Source organism: Oncorhynchus keta, chromosome 20 (assembly GCF_023373465.1).
Source record: "Oncorhynchus keta strain PuntledgeMale-10-30-2019 chromosome 20, Oket_V2, whole genome shotgun sequence".
NCBI lineage: Eukaryota > Metazoa > Chordata > Actinopteri > Salmoniformes > Salmonidae > Oncorhynchus > Oncorhynchus keta.
In genome coordinates, this window is record NC_068440.1 from 33,504,901 (window position 1) to 33,518,833 (window position 13,933).

The 13,933-nt window shown below is 40.8% G+C and overlaps 2 protein-coding genes across 4 annotated transcripts in view; both read left to right on the forward strand.

The window, feature by feature from the left end:
• The window catches only part of LOC118373872 (solute carrier family 45 member 4-like), a 71,447-nt gene extending 63,780 nt beyond the window's left edge, over window positions 1-7,667 (forward strand). For 2 of the 3 annotated variants that reach the window (XM_035760139.2, XM_035760140.2), the window contains 3 exons: window positions 16-115; window positions 736-947; window positions 3,191-7,667. In XM_035760139.2, the coding sequence (XP_035616032.1) occupies window positions 16-115; window positions 736-947; window positions 3,191-3,550 (672 nt within the window). In that variant the 3' untranslated portion in view covers window positions 3,551-7,667. The remainder of the gene's footprint in view (window positions 1-15; window positions 116-735; window positions 948-3,190) is intronic. The other variant, XR_004823500.2, reaches the window with a different exon arrangement.
• Window positions 7,668-9,231: 1,564 nt separating this feature from the next.
• LOC118373873 (DENN domain-containing protein 3-like) overlaps window positions 9,232-13,933 on the forward strand; it is a 36,242-nt gene continuing 31,540 nt past the window's right edge. The window contains exons 1-2 of the mRNA XM_052473151.1: window positions 9,232-9,657; window positions 12,990-13,401. Coding sequence (XP_052329111.1) covers window positions 13,321-13,401 — 81 coding nt within the window. The 5' untranslated portion in view covers window positions 9,232-9,657; window positions 12,990-13,320. The remainder of the gene's footprint in view (window positions 9,658-12,989; window positions 13,402-13,933) is intronic.

The following is a 13,933-nucleotide window of genomic DNA, read 5'->3' on the forward strand; positions in this document are numbered from 1 at the left end:
ATCTTCTCTCTCCAGGCTTCTGCTAACTCCACGAATCTGCAGAACTACCACAAAGGAGTTCAGATGGGCTGCTGGGGGCTGGTCATCTATGCCCTGACAGCTGCCTCCTGCTCAGGTCACTGACCAGTCACTGAGTTGAATGATGGATGAAAGGAAGGATGGATGGACGGACGAATGAGCGAACGAGTGAACAAAAAAATAAATGAAGTGAACAATGAATGAATGAGCGCATGTGTAGGCCGTGTGCTTTGAGGCAGCCATAAAAACAGTAGTGAACAATGTGCACACAGTCTTCAGCCAAGGTGCTATCTGTGGCTCTGTTCACATGCCGGAGGGTTAGACCGTGATGAGCTAGTGAGCTGAGACGACCTGTACAAGTACAGTCAGACTACTCACAAAGAGCTGTACAGTGACCCAGGATCTAAACACCCAGAGGAATGTTGTACTAGCTACTGGTCCCTAAATCATGGTGCCATTCAGTTGAGCCACAGTGTGGATAACACTGGAGTCACCCAAACCAACTTATTCCAGGCCACATGAAATCTAGGTTTCCAGCGTCGCCAATGTGCTTTCGCTTCTGCTTTGCATGTTCTTTGGGTTTTTAGACTGAGTATCTTGTAAAACACTTTGTGACACCTGCTGACCTAAAAAGGGCTTTATAAAATACATTTGATTTAGCATCTCCTTGTTTATATTCCCAAATGCTTATAGACGATTCTATTCTGTTGTTTGCAGCCGTACTACAGAAGTACCTGGACAACTTTGACCTGAGCATCAAGGTCATCTACGTCTTGGGTACGCTGGGCTTCTCCATCGGTACAGCTGTCATGGCCATCTTCCCCAATGTCTACGTCTCCATGGTGATGATCAGCAGCATGGGCATCATCTCCATGAGCATCTCCTACTGCCCTTATGCCCTCCTGGGACAATACCATGAGATGAAAGAGGTAAGGATCTATACTAGTTAGTACACACACTGATATAACAGGTTAGTTAGTATACACTGATATAACAGGTTAGTTAGTTACACACTGATATAACAGGTTAGTTAGTATACACTGATATAACAGGTAAGTTAGTATACACTGATATAACAGGTAAGTTAGTATACACTGATATAACAGATTAGTTAGTATACACTGATATAACAGGTTAGTTAGTATACACTGACATAACGGGTTAGTTAGTTACACACTGATATAACAGGTTAGTTAGTTACACACTGATATAACAGGTTAGTTAGTTACACACTGATATAACAGGTTAGTTAGTTACACACTGATATAACAGGTTAGTTAGTATACACTGATATAACAGGTTAGTTAGTTACACACTGATATAACAGGTTAGTTAGTATACACTGATATAACAGGTTAGTTAGTTACACACTGATATAACAGGTTAGTTAGTTGCACACTGATATAACAGGTTAGTTAGTTACACACTGATATAACAGGTTAGTTAGTTGCACACTGATATAACAGGTTAGTTAGTTACACACTGATATAACAGGTTAGTTAGTAAACACTGATATAACAGGTTAGTTAGTATACACTGATATAACAGGTTAGTTAGTATACACTGATATAACAGGTTAGTTAGTTACACACTGATATAACAGGTTAGTTAGTATACACTGATATAACAGGTTAGTTAGTTACACACTGATATAACAGGTTAGTTAGTTGCACACTGATATAACAGGTTAGTTAGTTACACACTGATATAACAGGTTAGTGAGTTGCACACTGATATAACAGGTTAGTTAGTTACACACTGATATAACAGGTTAGTTAGTAAACACTGATATAACAGGTTAGTTAGTAAACACTGACATAACAGGTTAGTTAGTTACACACTGATATAACAGGTTAGTTAGTTAAACACTGATATAACAGGTTAGTTAGTATACACTGATATAACAGGTTAGTTAGTAAACACTGACATAACAGGTTAGTTAGTTATACACTGATATAACAGGTTAGTTAGTATACACTGATATAACAGGTTAGTTAGTAAACACTGATATAACAGGTTAGTTAGTAGACACTGACATAACAGGTTAGTAGACACTGATATAACAGGTTAGTTAGTATACACTGATATAACAGGTTAGTTAGTAGACACTGACATAACAGGTTAGTTAGTAGACACTGATATAACAGGTTAGTTAGTAGACACTGATATAACAGGTTAGTTAGTATACACTGATATAACAGTTCTCCTGACATAACAGGTTCTAGACCCTCTATAACAGGTTCTTCTACCCTGATATAACAGGTTCTTAGTAGACACCATAACAGGTTAGTTAGTATACCCTGATATAACAGGTTAGTTAGTAGACACTGACATAACAGGTTCTTAGTCTACACTGATATAACAGGTTAGTTAGTAGACACTGACATAACAGGTTCTTAGTAGACACTCTATAACAGGTTCCCTCACTAGACACTGACATAACGGGTTCTTCTCTACACTCTATCAGGTTCTCTAGACTCTCTCTTATCTCTTCTCACTCTAACTACTAGTAGACCTCACTCCCCTCTCTACTCTCTTCTCTAGACCCTCTCTCTTATCTCTTCTCTCCCTCTCTCTTCTCTCCCTCTCTCTTCTCTCCCTCTCTCTACTATCCCTCTCTCTCTTCTCTCTCTTCTCTCTTCTCTTCTCTCTCTTCTCTCTCTTCTCTCCCTCTCTCTTATCTCTTCTCTCCCTCTCTCTTCTCTCCCTCTCTCTACTCTCCCTCTCTCTACTATCCCTCTCTCTTCTCTCTCTTCTCTCTTCTCTTCCTCTCTCTTCTCTCTCTTCTCTCCCTCTCTCTTATCTCTTCTCTTCCTCTCTCTACTCTCCCTCACTTCCCTCTCTACTCTCCCTCTCTCTTCTCTCCCTCTCTCTTATCTCTTCTCTCCCTCTCTCTTCTCTCCCTCTCTCTTCTCTCTTCTCTCCCTCTCTCTACTCTCCCTCACTCCCCTCTCTACTCTCCCTCTCTCTTCTCTCCCTCTCTCTTCTCGCTGCTCTCTACTCTCCCTCTCTCTTCTCTCCCTCTCTCTTCTCGCTGCTCTCTACTCTCCCTCGCTGCTCTCTACTATCCCTCTCTCCACTATCCCTCTCTACCTCTCTCTTCTCTCCCTCTCTCTTGTCTCCCTCACTCTTCCCTCTTCTCCCTCTCACCTCTCCCCTCCCTCTCTCCCAGTACATCCACCACAGCCCGGGGAATTCCAAGCGGGGCTTCGGCATCGACTGTGCCATCCTGTCGTGCCAGGTGTACATCTCCCAGATTCTGGTGGCGTCGGCGCTGGGCGCAGCAGTGGATGCCACGGGTAGTGTGCGGGTCATCCCCATGGTGGCGTCCGGCGGCTCCTTCCTGGGTTTCCTCACCGCCTGGTTCCTGGTCATCTACCCAAGTCACGGCGACGCGGAGGCCAAGGGCGAGCAGAAGGCTCTAACAGGGCCCGTGTCCGATAACAGCGTCACGGAGAAACCCAGTGTTCTAAAACTGACAAAGAAAGGTGCCACCACTACGTGTAAAGTGCAGTGCGAGTCCACTCTGTAATTTGATGTGATCGCCAATTAACTGGAAAGGTCGGAGCTTACTGTAACCATAGCAATGCAATGATCATCAAAAAATAAAAACCGACATTCCTTTTTTTACAACCGGGCCATTTCCACCCAATAATCTGCTAATGGCATGGGCTTGACCGACCTCTTTCTCAAAGACACACATGGGCCATGATGTGTTAAGGTTTTGACTTGTATTTCATTTAATTTGGGGCCTGTCTCTCGCTCGTCACACTCTAAGGACTGTGGTGTGGCGAGGAGAGGACAGGCGTCTCTCCCTCTCAGGGCCACCAGGGGCCGCGATCGAGGCGGTCCAACTGGACAGGACAGATCAGGGGACGGTAGATAAACATGCGACCGATGTTCACGCGCTAAGCTGGGATCTCTGGAAAAAGACATGCACTTCACTCTCACTTCCATTCAAGGGTCAAGATGAAGGAAAAGATGAAGAGTCTCTAAGAAATATTATATTCTTCTAATAAGTGAAGCATTTGAAAATGCAGAAAATTGCTCTTTTGATTGAACACGATTATTTAGTTTACTTTCCTCTATATATTTTTGACATTATGTTGCAGAAGGACATTGTTATCACCAAATGGGCCAGGCCCGGTATCATTTACAGGGTTGATGTATTACTTTTTGGACTTAAAAGGTTTTTAGTGGCTTTAAGAGGAAACTGCACATATATAAGGAGGTGATTTCTCAGTTAGGAGAGGAGGGGGCGGAAGGCATTGTTTGGTAAATCAATCAGTTCTCCTAATTATTGAATTTCTAACTGTTTTGACATACTAAATTGTAATAAGACCAGTTACACCATGTGTCAAACTCATTCCACACAGAGCCGAGTGTCTGCTGGTTTTCGCTCCTTCCTTGTACTTGATTGATACATTTAGGTCACTAATTAGTAAAGAACTCCCCCTCACCTGGTTGTCTAGGTCTAAATAGAAAGGGAAAACTAAAAATGCCAGACACTCGACCCTCCATGGAATGAGTTTAACACACCTGAGTTACACTATATCAACTGTACACAAGCATTTACCAAACTCGCTCCTGGGGACCACAAGGGGTGCCTGTTTTGTTTTTTGCCCTAGCACTACACAGCTGATTCAAATAATGAATTCATCATCAGGCTTTGATTATTTGAATCAGCTGTGTAGTGCTAGATCAAAAACCAAAACGGGCACCCCTTGTAGTACCCAGGAGCGAGTTTGGGGAAATACTGATCCACACAAATATATCTTTATCCTCTTTAGTAATTTATAGTAAGGATCCTATTTTCCACCTTTCAGAATATATCCTTCTGAGATCACAAGGGCCTCACCGTTGACGGAGAACAGAAACACTTTTGGGAAATGAGAAAGAATCTCAATGCTGCATTGGAGTTACGGAGAATTGCATACCAAACGGAGGACAGAAGTTGAGGAGAACTGTAAGGAGCTTGGAAGCTCTTCTGTCTCACAGAGGTGAAACAGATTTCAGGCTTCAATTCGTTCTCTTTGTCTTGTTTCAATTGCATTGTTAATGGATTGTGTCACTCGCTGCACAATTTCAGCTGCTGACGTTTGTTTGAGGATGTAACTAATACTAGCTAGATGTTTGTCAAATGTGGGAGTGCCTGCTCATGGAGTGGGGGGGTGTAAGTCTGAGTTTTGGGGGAGGAGCACTTAGGCAGAACTTAAACTGTGCAGGAATTCAAGTTGATTATTTTCCTACCATATTGGTCTTCCTTTTATTTTTCTAACTGAAGTAATGGGTCTTGATAGAAGAGTTCATATCCAGGGGCCTCCCGAGTGGCGCAGTGGTCTAAGGTACTGCATCACAGTGCTAGCTGTGCCACTAGAGATTCTGGGGTAGAATCCAGGCTCTGTCGCAGCCGGCCGCGACCGGGAGACCCATGGAGCGTCACACAATTGGCCCAGCATCGTCCGGGTTACGGGAGGGTTTGGCCGGCAGGGATGTCCTTGTCCCATGGCGCACTAGCGACTCCTGTGGCGCCAGGTTCACGGTGTTTCTTCCGACACATTGGTGCTGTTGGCTTCTGGGTTAAGTGGGCATTGTGTCAAGAAGCAGCGTGGCTTGGTTGGGTTGTGTTTTGGAGGACGCACGGCTCTCGACCTTTGCCTCTCCTGAGTCTGTACAGGAGTTGCAGCGATGAGACAAGACTGTAACTACCAATTGAATAGCACGAAATTGGGGAGAAAATGGGGTAAAAAATAGAAAAGAGTTATATCTTCTCACTTGTAGTGCATTTACATGTAACACCTAGTTGCTGCATGGTTTGGGCCTTGTGGCGAGTTGTGCTGTTATCTGAAGCGGCCTTAGCTAAATGTTAACACACCATGTTGGCTCTGCATGGCCTACATGCACCCTGAGCCAGAATGGGGGCTCAGTTGCATTCTTCTATAGACGACATGGTAGACTGAGTGTTGAAACTAGTGAAGGGAGTAGAGCTCTACTGTGGAACTCATTATGGCTCTAGTCTGTCTGTTGTGTTGAGCATGCTGGTTATGGCTTTACAGGCCCATGTGTCTCTGCTGTGACAGGCCCCAGGAGGTCAGATCAGAGCCTTAGGGCTATAGAGCTGGGACTACCCAATTACTACATCCAGGTTGGCTGTGTTTCTACACAAATACTTACTGTATATGAGATATGGCTTCCTTCTCCTATGTGTTTATTATATTGAAGTTACAGACTACATCGCTCTGTCTCTTGTTAAGGATACGTGTTAATCAGTAGAGGAAGATTTGTGAACGTGTAATTTAACCTTCATTAATGTGTCGAACTGAAAAACAAAAAGCTGAAATCTTTTCAGAGTGTCAAGAGGAGATTCAAACCAAACTTGAAGTGTAAACAAACAGAGAGCATGAAGTATTTGACAAATCAGACGATTGTTGCAATAATGTTTTCTGCCTCTGTAAGCAAGGGTGGAAGTGTTAAGTTTCTGGGGTGGGGTGAACTTTTTTAATGCATGGCTGTATGTATGTGAATCATAGTTGTACTGTATGAAAAACAACAACCATGTATTCGTAGCTAAATAAGCATAGTATTGGTTAGGTTTTTTAGAGAAGAACCATGCCTTGTTGAATACTTGAAGTGCAACTTGAGTGTTTCTAAGATGCAAGGAAGTGTATGATAGTTTCCCTGAACCTCTAGCTGTTGACTCTGGAATGTTGACATAGTGGCCTATGTTGAAAGGCCTGCTGGGAGTTTGCATTTCCTTGATTCCATCAGGTGACAATGTTAAAGTCATGAATGTAAAATATGTGTTGTTTTGTGATGGGTAGAGGGTCTGCACAGAACTTGCACATACAAAGTTTGAAGAAAAGAAAAGAAAAAACTTGCAAAAGAAAAAGTACTGGATATGTTTTATATATAAATATATATATATAGCTCTTTTCATGTTAAATTGATGCTTTCACTTTATTTAATTAAAACATATATAAATACAGATATATATTTACAGTAACACATTGTATGTTACAGTGATCGGAGGACTGGAATGTGTTTGAAACACGTGTGTGAGCGTGTCATCTGCTTTTCAATTCACTTTCTTTTAGAAGATTGAGGTCACACTGCAATACCAATATTTCATTTGTTAACTTTTCAGACAGAAATGTGTTTTTGAATAAGTATAATTCAATTTGATAATTAAACTAATTCAATTTCCCTCTTTTCTTTTGATAGGAGAATGCTATCATTCATCTCTGATTATTTAAAAAATACTTTTATAAGGTCATTTTATTTTAGGACAATGAGAGTTGCATATAGTATTTTATGTAATGAATTTATCACTGATATTGCTTAAAGAATGGGGAAAAACAGTATTTGCAGTCAGTGTAAATACTATTTTAGTTTATTTTGCTGCTATAAAAAAGCGGAATATTTGTATTAGCTGTTTTTCTATAAGGACTGTATATACATTGTGTAAATATGCTCGAGCCTTCATATGGAGAACCATGGAAGAACACTGTATTGAATGCACCTTTAAAAAGAAAAACCTCAAGGGCTTCTGTCGCTTTATTGTTGTATTGCACTCATATATTACCTTTTGGAAACAAAATATTAGCTCTGTAACTATGTTAATAAACTGCCATCATCTATGAAATACTCTACACCTGTAATATAGAGTCATATTAACGTTAGAGGGTGGTTTGTTTTTAGGTCAATATGAGGAAAACCAGCGTACAGTCTGAAGATCTTGGTAGACGAAGAAGACACGAAGGCTATCAGTGCATTCAGCGACAAACTTTAATGATGACTTTATCAGGGTTATACAATGAATGATAAACTGGAGAGGGAATAGCTACACCTTCACACCATATCACACATCACCATTCCACCTCGGGTCAAACCACAGGTCATCTACGCTGAGCTAACCACAGCTTCCTCTTTCAGTTAAAGCCACACTCTGTAAGATCCTGTTCATGATAAGGTGAAACAGTTGCTGGCCTAAGCTACATAAATCACATACTATTTCTGAACCAAGGGGGGTATTTGATTCATTTAAATGACTGGAAATCTACCAGACTGCAATACTATGTCTTACCAGTGGTGGAAAAAGTACTCGGTTGTCATACTTGAGTAGAAAACGACTCAAGTCAAAGTTAAAGTCACCCAGTAAAATCCTACTTAAGTAAAAGTCTAAAAGTATTTGTTTTAGATATATTTAAGCATCAAAGGTAAAAGTATAAATAATTTCAAATTCCTTATATCAAGCAAACCAGATGGCACCATTTTCTTGTTTTATTTATTTTACAGATAGCCTGGGGCACACTCCAACACTCACACATCATTTACAAATGATGCATGTGTTTAGTGAGTCTACCAGATCAGAGGCAGTAGGGATGACCAGGGATGTTCTCTGTTTAGTGAGTCCTCCAGATCAGAGGCAGTAGGGATGACCAGGGATGTTCTCTGTTTAGTGAGTCAGTCAGATCACAGACAGTAGGGATGACCAGGGATGTTCTCTGTTTAGTGAGTCAGTCAGATCACAGACAGTAGGGATGACCAGGGATGTTCTCTGTTTAGTGAGTCAGTCAGATCACAGACAGTAGGGATGACCAGGGATGTTCTCTGTTTAGTGAGTCAGTCAGATCACAGGCAGTAGGGATGACCAGGGATGTTCTCTGTTTAGTGAGTCAGTCAGATCACAGGCAGTAGAGATGACCAGGGATGTTCTCTGTTTAGTGAGTCAGTTAGATCAGAGGCAGTAGAGATGACCAGGGATGTTCTCTGTTTAGTGAGTCTGTCAGATCAGAGGCAGTAGAGATGACCAGGGATGTTCTCTTGATAAGTGTGTGAATTAGACCATTTTCCTGTCCTGCTAAGCATTCAAAATGTAACAAGTACTTTTGAGTGTCAGGGAAAATGTATGGAGTAAAAAGTACAGAATTTTCTTTAGGAATGTAGTGAAGCAAAAGTGGTCAATTTTTTAGTACAGATACCCCCCCAAAAAAACGTAATTAGTACTTTTAAGTATTTTACTTAAGTACCATACGCCCACTGTGTCTTGGACATGATCTAAACATAATGCACAAATGAGACCTTGTGCACAAAAAGGGCCACTCGTCTGGGAATGTTGACAACAGTCTCTTATACAATGTTCCCACCTCGTGGTGTTCTTCTCGCGTTACATTTCTCACCCCTGGAAAGGGTTCTGCGTTTCATGGATGTTTCTCTCAGCCGCTGGATGGCAGCATTTAACTACATATTGTAACCAGCAGTACTATACTTTTATAGTCGTTTTATTTGTAACATGATTGTAGTTGTAGGCGACAATATAAATCATAATTGAATCGCAATACAGTTGAACTAATATGCTTTTAATGTGTTATCTGCGTTTGATTCTTTTTAGTCCTGAATGTAATTGGAATCTGTGTAGGCTATGAGCCGCCTTTTTACCAGGAAGTTGTATGGAGCCGACAACGGTTGAAATGTGATATTTGCTCCACTGCTCTGGTCTTATCCGGTGAGTGGAGTGGTCAGGTCAGACGCGTACTGTGTGGAGCTTCGTGTGCGCTTTATCGACAATAAAGTTACATTTGACACCTTCATTATTTCACCAACGAAGGTACCTGATGGAAAATAGCCGATTGAATAGAGGTTGGTGATGTCTTGTATTTTCTAAAAGTGTCATAAGAGAGCAAGCTATATGTCAGGTTTAAAACAATCGGACCACTTTTTAAAAATTTAAGATTCAAACCTTCTTGTCACAACAATGCCATTTAAAGTGTCAAGACCGTGTCAAAATTGAATACAGCTGACGCTGTCCCCTACCTATACTGTCATCACCTTTCCTCTTTTGTGTTCTGTAGTTTAAATGAGAAGTCAACATGCGTTTATAGATTAGGACAAAGATCAGTCTACCTGTCGTTAGACTATAAATGGCACCCTATCAATAAGATCCACGAGGCGCAGACTTGCGACGGACCTGAGGTTTTGAACTGGAATGACCAGTGTGACCACCGGCCGGGAGAACCGGGTTCTGCCAGAGCAGGGTACAGACTAGATGTCTGTGGTTTCATCGGCTCGTTTATTTCTGGAAAATCACATTTTAAAGCCCATCGTTGGTGTCATGTAGTGTAGTAACAGTGCACGTGACTTTACAACATCCTCTCTATGTATTCAAGATGCATGTTTTGGAATATTTCTATATTTGTATTCTGTTCACTCTGCCATTATTGTGGAGTTACTGTAACATTTGGATGGATTGCTATTCTGAACTGCACCTTGAATAATTGTGTACAGGCAGAACTGTTAAAGCCCCCCCTGTGGATTTTGAGAGAGAATAACATTACTCCTAGTGTTTTCCATTACACAAGGTTGGGCTACTCACTGGTCCAAAATGTTGGGCAGGAATTTCATAGACCTGCTGTAAGCACCACTGCAGCTGCACTGATGATAAGAAACAGATGTGCCTTTTGGGGAGAAAAGCAAACTGCTTGGCCTTTATAAATCACACAATCCTACTTACTCTAGGCAACTTTGTTGTGTCTTGTGTTTTTATCTTTTGAGTTAAACTTTTTGACCAAATAGGTCATATGTAGTATTAGGAATATAATTATTTACATGTTAAATAAAGACTATGAGCACTGCATGCAGACAAAATGCCAGTTATGACAGGATGATATCTGAACTGTGTCAACAAAGCAAATAAATCTCACTAAGTAATTCATGGTAACTTCCGGAAGTATGTTTGGATTTCTTTACATTTGATTGTGTTACAAAGTGAGATTAAAATGTATTTAATTGTAATTTTTTCGTCAACAATCGACAATGAATACTCTGTCAAAGTGGAAGAAATATTCAAACATATTTTAAAGATGAATACAAATGAAATATGCTGAAATATAATCGTTGCGTAAGTATTCAGCTCCCTGAGTCAATACATGTTGGAAACACCTTTGTCATCGATGACAGCTGTGAGTCTTCTTGGGGAGGCTATAAGGGCTTTGCACACACAGATTTGTGCAATATTTGCCCATTTATTATTTGCTAAATTCTCTGTCAAGATGTTGGGGATCATGTCTAGACAGCCATTTTCAAGTCTTGCCATATATTTTAAAGCAGATTTAAGTGAACTTGGTCACTCAGGAACATTCACTGTGTTCTTGATAAGCAACTCCAGTGTAGATGTGGCCTTGTGTTGTAGGTTATTATTCTGCTGAAAGGTGAATTCCTCTTCCAGTCTCTGGTGTTAAGCAGATTGATTCAGGTTTCCTCTAGGATTTTGCCTATGCTTAGCTAAATCCCATTTCTTTTCATCCTGAAAAACTCCACTGTATTTGCTGATTTTTCAAGCATACCCATATCATGATGCAGCCACCACCATTCTTGGAAATAAGGAGTCAGTTACTCGGTGATGTGTTGTGTTGGATTTGCCCCAAAAATAAGGCTTTGCATCTAGGCCAAAAAGTGTATATCTTTGCTTTGTTTTTTTGCAGTATTACGTTAGTGCCCTGTTGTATACAAGATGCATATTTGTATTCTTCTTTGCAGTCTGTTATTATTGTGAAGTCACAACAATGTTTTAAAATCACCAATGGCCTCATGGTAACATCCCTGAGCAGTTTCCTTCCTGTCCTGCCCCTCACTTCAGGAAGACTACTGTATCGTTGTTGTCTGGTTGGTTTAATACATAATCCACAGCATAATTATTAACTTAACCATACTTAAAGAGAGATTCAATGTCTGATTTGTTATTATTACCCATCTACCAATCACTGCCCTTCTTTATGAGGCTCCCTGGTCTTTGTAGTTGAATCTGTGCTTGACATTCAGTACTTGACTGAAACCTTACAGATGTTATGGGGGACAGAGGATGGGTTCATTATTTTTTTTAAACTATTATTTCACACAGAGTGAGTCCATGTAACTTATTATGTGTCAAATGTTACTCCTGAACTAATTTAGGCTTGCCTAAACAAATACTTATGCAAAGATTATATTTTAGTTATACGTTTTTATATACACTACCGTTGAAACGTAGAAATGTCCTTGTTTCTGAAAGAAAAGCACTTTTTTTTTGTCCAATAAAACATCAAATTAATCAGAAATACACTGTAGACATTGTTAATGTTGTAAATGACTATTGTTCCTGAAAAACGGCAGATTTTTTTTTACTGAATATCTACATAGGCGTACAGAGGCCCGTTATCAGCAATCATCACTCCTGTGTTAGCTAATCCAAGTTTATAATTTTAAAAGGTTAATTGATCATTAGAAAACCCTTTTGCAATGATTTTAGCACAGCTGAAAACTGTTGTCCTGATTTTAAAGAAGCAATAAAACTGGCCTCCTTTAGACTAATTGAGTATCTGGAGCATCAGCCTTTCTGGGTTGGTTTACAGGCTCAAAATGGCTAGAAACAAAGAGCTTTCTTCTGAAACTCATCAGTCTATTCTTGTTCTGAGAATAGACTCAGAGAAAGCTCTTATCGCTGTAGAAATCTTCACTCCCAGACCAGCTCCTTTCTGGAACCTACATCAGTAAAGTCCTATCTCTGCTTGATTAGTTGTTGTAGTTTTACCATTGCCAACAACAGGAAAGTACGCAGGCAAAGTAATACGTTATGGAGAACATGTTGTACGTGGTTTATATGAGGTTCAAATCGTACCTTTCTGTTGCTTTACAGTTGACCAAAAAATAAAACTAAGTCAACCTGACGATTCACTTAGATAAGTTACGGTAACTTTGGATACTTTATTTCCACCCCTGGGCTTGGGATTTATGTTAAACATGTCAATGATCGGTTTCTGGTTAGCTGCCTGAGTGATCAGGCCCCAACATCTGATGGGATGACGATGGGTTTTTCATGATTACGAGGCCGGCATGCAGGATCTTAGTTTATAGGGTCTATATGCTGACTTCTATCAGGCCTTAGTGACTTATAGAATGACTAACCTAACTCACTGTCTGTATCTGTCGTTCCCTAGACCTGAGGCCATGTTTCAGATGATTCTACTGAGATGGGCCTTTCCTCTAGGTGATTCTGATCTACACGGGTCCTGTGGAAGTGAAGAAAGTGGTAGAGGAGGAGAAGCAGGAGACCTATCATTCTGACTCTGTTCTGGATCTATGGACTGTAAACAAACACCATTTGTCTTACGTCAGACAGTGCGACTCATTCCACATTTGTTTGAACTAACGTCGTACAGGAGGAGTTTTGCGTAGGAGTGACGCCACCTGTTGGACTCAGAAAAGAAGACAATGGCCGTGTGTGTGTGTCAGTGGTGTCCGGCTGGCTCTGCTGTCGTCTAGGCTCTGATGGCAGATGTTCCCTCTGGACTACTGGAGGCTTGTGTGGTTGTTGGAGCAGTCAGCAGTACACTCAGGGAACTCTATCAGGTAGGAACTGCTGACTCAATCGTGTTCTTCCAACTTCTCCCAAACAACTGCCCTTTTGACCACTAACGCAACAGGTTAGAGAAAAAGTTTCTATGGTATGAAATCTTCCCCTACTTCTCTGCTTGTCAAATCTGCGATCGGATTCCAAATCGTGCAGGGTAGCCTAGTGGTTAGAGCGTTGGACTAGTAACCAGAAGGTTTCAAGTTCAAACCCCCGAGCTGACAAGGCACAAATCTGTCGTTCTGCCCCTGAACAGGCAGTTAACCCACTGTTCCATCATTGAAAATAAGAATTTGTTCTTAACTGACATGCCTAGTTAAATAAAGGTAAAATACATTTTTTTTTTAAATAACCCATTGCCTGCTCTCTTTCCAGCTTTAGTAAATCATGTCAGAAATGTACAGATTCACTACACTGTATGGTTTTGCTACACATTGATTTTCGTTGGCTTAGGCTTCCACCACATCGTATCAATCATATGGCACATAGTCATACGCATCACATGTGGGCCTGTATATGATATCATGTAAT